Source organism: Trichosurus vulpecula, chromosome 1, assembly GCF_011100635.1.
Source record: "Trichosurus vulpecula isolate mTriVul1 chromosome 1, mTriVul1.pri, whole genome shotgun sequence".
In the NCBI taxonomy this organism is placed as follows: domain Eukaryota; kingdom Metazoa; phylum Chordata; class Mammalia; order Diprotodontia; family Phalangeridae; genus Trichosurus; species Trichosurus vulpecula.
Genome location: NC_050573.1, coordinates 77,497,415 through 77,505,321, shown reverse-complemented (window position 1 = coordinate 77,505,321; position 7,907 = coordinate 77,497,415). Strand labels below are relative to the sequence as shown.

Genomic DNA, 7,907 nt, shown 5'->3' with positions numbered 1-7,907 from the left:
GTCACTTAACCCCAACTGTCTTCTAAAAAAGACATCTGAAATTCAACATGTCCAAAATTGAACTCATCATTCCCCTCTGCCCCAACATTCCCGCCTTTTCAACTTCCTTATTACTTACTGTTCAACAACCTCTTAATCACCCGGGCTTACAACCTAGGATTCATCCTTGACTCTACATTTTTTACTTACTTTTTAAATCTATTGCCAAGTCTTATCCTTTCTACCTCCACAACATTTCTCCTATGTATCCCCTTCTCACTATGCACACAGCCTCTACCCTATTACAGGCCCTCATCATCTCACTACCTGGGCTAGTAAGACTACTGGTTGGTCTCTCTGCCACACTAGTCCCCAATATAGTCCATCCTGCACTCAAATGCCATAGTGATTTTCCTTAAGTTAAAGTTTTTATCTCTGTCTCTCTCACATGCACCCATTCAATAAACTCCAGTGGCTCCTTATCTCTAGAATCAAATATAAAAATACCTTTTTCCACCAAATATAAAATCACCCCTTTCCACATTAAAGTCCTTCTGCACTGGCATAATTGCTTTTTCTAACTTGATACATCTTGGCTTTTTACTAGATTTCTCCCATTTTTGCAATACTCTTCCTCTCCCCCTCTGTGCTTTGGCTTCCTTAAGTTCAAACTGCACTTTGTGCAAGAGATTTGCTAGTGCCATGCCTCTGAGGTTACATCTATCTCCTCTGTATCTTGTATGTACTTAGATATTTACATGCTATCTGCCCCTTAGAATAAGATCTCCTTCAGGGCAAAGGACCATGTTTTTGTCTTTGTATCCTTAGCTTAACTGTGCCAAGCACATAGTAAATGTTTAATAAGTGCTTGCTGCTGCTGCTGCTGCTGATTTCAAAGAGAACAAGCACAATTTATCTATCTTTACTATGTTCCTTTTCCTGAGTCTATACCTAAAAGCCAAGGCCCACATTACAGTTACATATAATACACCTTGTGTTTTACAAGTGTGCTGGTTGCCCTGTGTGGTTCTTGTTGGAACTTAAACCTGGGATCTCCATTCCAGGAAGGTTTAAATGAAGCCCAGGGGCTGGGTCCCTGTTGCCTTCCTGGGAAGCAGTTGCTGCTGTATTGGACCAGGCTGGGGCAATTAGAGGAAATGGTTTTGAAGGTGCTGTATCATCTTGACTCCTGAGTTACCTTAACTCCACCCCTTTGGTATTGATCCACCAACAAATACTTTCCAGTGGCTTCATTTTGGAGTTCATGCACTTTGATCTTTTGTGGGTAGGCATTTGCCCCACCCACATATGTGGGGAGACACCCCTTTCTGGAGTTACGTCCCATGCTGCTGCTCTCCTTGACTTACCCAGGCACTGTTCCTTGTGAAGACATCTTCTAGCCTAGTGGCTGACTTTATCTTCACCAGTTCCTTCAGGAGACCCACCCAAGGCATTTTGTGGCATTCTGCTTCCCAAGAATTGGGGCAGGGGGAGCTTCTGCTACACTGAATCCACCAACTGTGTTAGCTCTGAATTAGCTCCATAAACAGGACTCAATCTGGCTCCCTTACCAAAGAATCCTCTACTACAGCTTGTAGCAGAAACATATTCTTCCCCTGTGTTTCCCACAGTGCTAAGTATAGGGATGAACAGAGTAGGCATTCAATAAATCTTTGGAGTGTTAATTGGCAGGGACAGGAACCCTAGTGCTAAATGTACTCCCAGTGAAGTGCTTCATCCTGGCCAGAAAGAGCAAGACCTTCTAAATAACTGCCCTAAGCATAAGCAGGAAACAGGCCAGAGACTTGGGCCCTTTGACTAAAATCATTTCCCTCTGCATTTAACCATAATCTCTTTGCCCTTTGATAGTGAAATGGGGGATCAAGCGATGGCATCTTAATGGGAGTTAGCCTGGTTGCTAAGCTTCCAAGTAATTAGAAATGTGGGGAGAAGGGGAAGCAGGAATGACTTAAGAACCTCAGATTTTTATTCTAATGGTCATGCTTCTGACATGGGGTTATTTCTAGGTCCCAGACCCACTTCCGAAGAGCAGGGGAACTTCCCTGAAAACACTAGTTAGTCTCATCTTTATTTCAGTTTGAACATTACAAGGGAACTTACCATAATAACTGTAGAGAGCCTGGAGAAAATCTAGCCCAGGACTTCTGTGTACAAGCCCACCCACCCCCAGTGTTCATGCCAGCATCCTGGTACCAAACCCTTCTTGCTCAGCACAGGAGCTTCAGGAATGAAGAGCTGGATTCTGTGGCTGTGGTCTGGGTCCTACTCCCACCTCCAAGGGGGAGTAATAGCTGATGCTGGCCTCCCTCCTAGAAGCAGTTCCCTTCAGCAGGCAGGCCCTCTTATAGGTGCACTGGATGCCAGTGCCCCACTCCTAAGAATCCTCCCCTTGCCAAACTCCTCCTAAGCCAGTGGGCCCTGGCAACACATTTTTCTAATGTTTTCAGGGCCAAAAGTGGCAAAATCAAAGGTTCCTGTGATGGCTTCTTCTGCTTTGTTATTTTAACACTGACTTGTTATTCTAGCCTGTGGTCTTGGAAATGAATTTTTTGCTTTGTTTTTCATTTTCATACAAAAAACCCAACCTGACAATTTTGCCAAAGAGATAAAAATCTTTTAACAGGTGCAGTTCTGTTGGTCAATCTGCTTTCGACAAGGCTCCATAGTTACAGCTACCCCCACCCCACTGCGGCCAGAGGTCATGTGTGTCACCTCACTCCATGTGTCTGTGGCTGGGTCATAGCATTCCACACTGTCCAGAAATGTGTGTCCATCATAACCACCTGCAAAGGGGACAATATAGCACATATCTACACATCAAGCTAGGGAAGGGGGAGGGAGAGGGACTGGCATATTAAATCACCTTTTTGCTTTCTTTCTCTTCCCCCCAATCCTCCCTCCCTGCCCAGTCCTACTGAGCTACAAGTTAAAAAGAAGCAGAAGGGGGCAGTTAGGTGGCACAGTGAGTAGAGCACTGGTCCTGGAGTTAGGTCTGGCCTTAGACACTTGACACACTTACTAGTTGTGTGACCTTGGGCAAGTTACTTAATCCCAATTGCCCTGCCTTCCCCCCTGCAAAAAAAAAAAAAAAGGAAGAGAAGAAAAAAAAAAGCAGATGGGGAGGGGTCTTCACAGGAAGGAAAGGCTGTGCTATTCCCTAATGACTCTTAGGGGACTATGTATATCAGATATGTGAGGTATCTCTCCCCTCAGGGTTAAGAATCCAGCCACTTTACCAAGGACATAGATTTTTCCCTGATGCACGGTGACTCCAAGTGCACTCCGTCGATGTTTCATGGGGGCCACAAAAGTCCAGGTCTCTGTTTCCACATCATATCTTTCCATAGTGTTTAACTGGTCGGTGCCATCATAGCCTCCTGTGGCATAGATGCAGTTGTTCAGAGCACAGACCCCTGCATAAACAAACAGGCAGGTGAATGTCTCCTAGAATGGAAAATCTGATTCCCTCAGCATCCACAGACAGTGCTCCTGCTTGGAGTCCTCTCCTTACCTTATAGGGTTAGACAGAACCTGGGAGTGGAGAGAATTAGTCTACTTGTCTGAGGGTCAGGGTTGAAACAAGACACGCCGCCCCCCACCCAAGGACTTGACTCTGTCCCTCCTGTCAAGGAGGCAGAGAAGTGACCTGATTAGACAGTCAGTGTCTTGCTCATCTCTGCATACCCCAGCACGTCTGCAGAAACAAATCTTGCACCTAAGAGGCCACAGCCCTGCCAGACACATGGTAAGGTGCACAATAAATATTTACTGAATGAAATGACCCTTTTGTTTTGGTCAAGTCCCTGAGAGGAGCAGAACATCAGTCTATAGTTGCAGTCTCCCCTCTGACCCAATCCTTGCCCACCTGCCCCACTTCGGATGGTGTTCATAGGCGTGATCATCCGCCACTCATTCCTCTCTGGGTAGTAGCACTCAGCAGAATTGAGGCGGTTTGTCCCATCAAAGCCACCAACTGCATAGAGTAGGCGATTCAGGACAGCCACTCCCACCCCAATCCTTTGTGTCAGCATGGGTGCTACTAAGTGCCATTCATCCCGTTCTGGCTCGTACCTGCAAGGGAAGCAAGGACACAGGATGGATTATCAACTAAATCTGTCCTCGCAGATGAAGGTGGAAGGGGGTGAAAGAGGGGGCCTGGGTTAAAGTCCATATTGAATTGGGCCAGAAGGCTGGTAGTGCCCTCTTCTTGCTTTTGCTGTTCTAGCACTGTCTCCTAAAGCAAGATGGACAGAGTTTAAGGTAAATTGATTGTAAACCCCCTCAGGAACTAAATTTTCCCTCTTACTAGGAGAAATGAGCACGGAATGGGCTTATTTCATGAACACTTACTGGATATGAAATAGCAATAAATTATTCTGTTCCCACTATCTTGCTTGGATACTGATGATGGCTGTCCTCTCAGATGCTTCTCAGGTACTCTCTGCTGTCCTTAAGTGCCAACTAACCTTTCAGGGCTTAGTCTCCCATATCTGTGTTAATAGGAGCTACTCTGAGTTTCATTATCCCACACTCACCTCTCCACACTATTGTGGTGAATGCAGCCATGGGAGCCCCCAACCGCATAGATGAGGCCATCGATGACACCAACACCAATACGATTCCGGGGCACACTCATGGGTGCACAGGGGGACCACTGATTAGTCATAGGATTGTAGCAGTCAAGGGCATTGGAGTCTGTGTTGCCATCCGGGGAATTGTTCCTTCCCCCCACAGCATACAGCAGGCCACCCACCACACAGCCCGCTAGGCCACTTCGGGGCACCTGTAGGTCTGCAAGGCGGAGCCAAGTGCCATCACAAGGGTTGTAGGCCTCCAGGTAGCTCAGTGATTGGCGGAAGTAGCCTCCTGCTGTGTAGATGAGCTGACCCACCTTGGGTGCCCGGCAGGGCATCACCTGGGTGGGCTTGTGCAGGGTGAGGTCCTGAAAGATCTTAACCAGGTAGTCCTTACAACGTGAATCTGACTGGAGGATCTCACATTTCTGCAGCTGCATTTGCAGGAAGTGGGGAGTGAGGGAATGGCAACGGACCGCGCGCAGAAGGGCCTGAACGTAGAAGCGGCGGTGCTCGCAGTCATATTTGATCCAATTGATGCAGGCGTGGAAGACCTCGGACTCACAACGCACATTGAGATCATCCCGACTGATGAGTGTGACCAGCTGGCAGTGGGACAGGTTAAAGAATTCCTCCTGCTTTGCTACCTGGTAGGGGGGATGAGAGGTAGTGGGGGCAAGGAGGTTCCTGACTGCAGTTCAAAGCAATGCCCCCCCCATCCTTCTGGGATTGGACTACCACTGTCAGGAGCTGTGTACTTCCTGCTTTTGGTGGGGCCTCCCCTGAGTGGAGACACAGGGAAACGGAATGCTCCCAGCTCCTCCCCAAAGTTCAGTCAGTACTATTAAACAAATGAACGAGTACAAGTAGCAGCCAGACTCCATCAAACTATGCTTTCTCACTCTGACCCTATACATCTCAACTTGATCTTAGGCACAGGACCAGAGTTTTGTCCAGAAAGTAAATAAATCATTCCCCACTGCTACCACCCAATAACTCCCAGGCCACGCAACATATACACACTTACCTCCCCAAAGTGCATATAGATGTACTCCCGGGCACGCTGATGGAGCTCTGCACAGCCAATTTGCTCAGCAAAGTTGGCAATGCCAATGGCATTGCTGGGGTCCAGCTGCTGCACCAAAAAGTCACTGCAGGCCCGCACTACACTGTCAATCTGGTACATGACAGCCCCATTCATCAAATGCAGCACACATTTCTCCCCCATGGAGATGGAGGCGGTGTAGGCAAACTCTATGAGTCGTTCCATCACCTTGGGGTGGATGCCCTCAATAGAGACCACTTCCATGCCCTGTTCCCGCAACCCGTTGGTGAACATGGCCTTGAAAACTGGGCTGGAGGAGGCGAGTACTACCTTGTGAGCCATAAATTGGGCAGCAGGCTGATCCTCATATTTGACCTGCAGGGTCACATCACATAGCTGCTGGCTTAGCCGTAGCTCATTCATGATGCCAAAGGCCTGTTTGGTGTGGTCCTCTAAGGTATAGCTGAAGGTCCGGTTGCCATGTTGGGAGGGTGTCACCTCCGCCTTGCACTCCGTGGCATACATCACCGCATAGCCAGCCCCCCCAGGGCGTGTGGACAGGAGGGGGAGAGAATGGGCACAGGGAACACCCCTGCTATGCCCAGACACTGGCTTCATCAGCCTCTAGAAAAACATTGCCACCGCCTGGCATCATGCACCTGGGAGTGAGGGTGAGGGGATGGTGATCAGGCTCTATGTGTCAGTTCTGGTGGGGAGAACCCACTCCTCCAAGGGCTTCCTTTTCTCTCCTGTGGAAACTACAAATTCTCCTTTGCTAAGAAGCCTATGCAGGCGATGGCAGCCCAGCCTCCCCCCACCCTAGGTGCTCAGAGTGCCAGCCTAAAAATGAGCCCTATCAATATCAGCTGGCACTCCAAGTAGCAATTCTAGCCTGGGTGGAGCCCCTTTCAAATGAGATAACTTGTGTAAACTACTTTGCAAAACTTAAAAGGGCTATATAATAACAATTATATTCCCCAGCCAGCCCCCTGGTTGAGGCCTCTCTGGTCTGGGGCTGAGCCTTGAAGGGATCACAGACCTCGGAGGTCATCCTCATTTTAAAGATGAGGAAGCTGAGGATATGAGAAGTGACTTTGCACAGGTGGTAAGAGATGGAATTCAAAACCAGTTCCTGTGACTCCAAACTCAGTGCTCCAAGAGCAAAACTCAGATGGTCCCAGACTAGTGTTACAACTACACTAAATATTTGAGAGATACTGTTCTGCTTAAATAGTGGATACCCACTACCCAGTGCCCCCAAATTATCTAATTTGTATGTGACACCCCAACCCATGGCTATTCCTGGGGCCTCTTAAGTGGAAATTCCTATCTTCCAGCTCCTGTCCTGCTATTTCAGGGGATGGGGGCTCCCTCTGCCCCCTGCTTTGAGTCAGCCCTGGCCCAGCCCTGGCTGGAGGAGGGCAGTACAGGGCTCCGGCTCGGGAAGCCCCAGGTTCCTGCCTGGCGGGACAGCTTCCTAGCTACGTGACGTCGGGGCTCGCGTTCCCTCCCTTGCCGAGCCTCTCCCCCTCCCCCCACCCCGGGCCGCTGGGAGGCTCAAAGGGGACAAAGCCTGGCAAGCCGCACAAATGTCACTTGTGCGAGACCGCCGCGGCCGGGGCCGGGACGGAAACCCGCCCGAGGCCCGGGGCTGGGGCGACATAATGGCTGCGCACCTACTTCCTGCCCCGGCCCCGGCCCGGTCCGCCCGCCCGCGACGCGCTCTGCGGGCCCTAGGGCCGCCCGGGGTGGGATCGCGGCCCCTCCAGCGCCGGGCCCCGGGCCCCAGAACCCGCCCTCTGCAGCGGGGAGGCCGGCGCCGGCGGGGAAGGCCGGGCCGTGGGTGGGGGGGAACAAAGCGGCGCCAGGCCCCGGGGGCGCAGGGCCGGCCTGCCCGCGGCGAGCGCGCCCCTCTCTGGACCCGCCTCGGCCCGCGCCGCCAGGCGGGCCCCGGGCTGCAGTGAGGGGCGGGGGCCCGCCACCCCGAGCCCCCCCCCCCCCCCAAGCGGCCTTCCCCTCGGCCTGGCGCCAGAGCCCGAACCCGGGCCGACAGCAGGGCCTCGGGCTCCCCGGAACGCCGCAGCCGCTCTCTGGCCCCGGCTCCCGGCATCACCACCGCCAGCCGCCGACTCCCGCGGCCCCGTGGGCCCGAGCTCCGGCGGCGGTCGCGTTACTCACCCAGCCATGGCCGCACTCCTGCTCCTCCTCCGCCGCCTCCGCCTCCCGGGCTCGGGCGCCTCCATCGCAGCGCGCGGGGGTTGGGGGTGGGGGTGAGAGGTGGAAGGGAG

At 51.6% G+C, this 7,907-nt stretch overlaps 1 protein-coding gene across 2 annotated transcripts; it reads right to left on the bottom strand.

Moving 5' to 3' along the window:
* Positions 1–2,043: 2,043 nt before the first annotated feature.
* KEAP1 (kelch like ECH associated protein 1) lies at positions 2,044–7,907 on the bottom strand. Of its 2 annotated transcripts, XM_036734720.1 has the most exons (6): positions 7,798–7,907; positions 5,602–6,278; positions 4,536–5,221; positions 3,866–4,071; positions 3,237–3,413; positions 2,044–2,783 (listed from the first exon to the last, which is right to left on the bottom strand). In XM_036734720.1, the coding sequence occupies exons 2-6, from the start codon at positions 6,235–6,237 to the stop codon at positions 2,617–2,619; spliced, it is 1,872 nt and encodes a 623-aa protein (XP_036590615.1). In that variant the 5' UTR covers positions 6,238–6,278; positions 7,798–7,907; the 3' UTR covers positions 2,044–2,616. The 2 variants fall into 2 exon arrangements, with proteins under 2 accessions (XP_036590615.1, XP_036590605.1); XM_036734710.1 differs by lacking the exon at positions 7,798–7,907 and having other exon boundaries at positions 2,051–2,783; positions 5,602–7,232.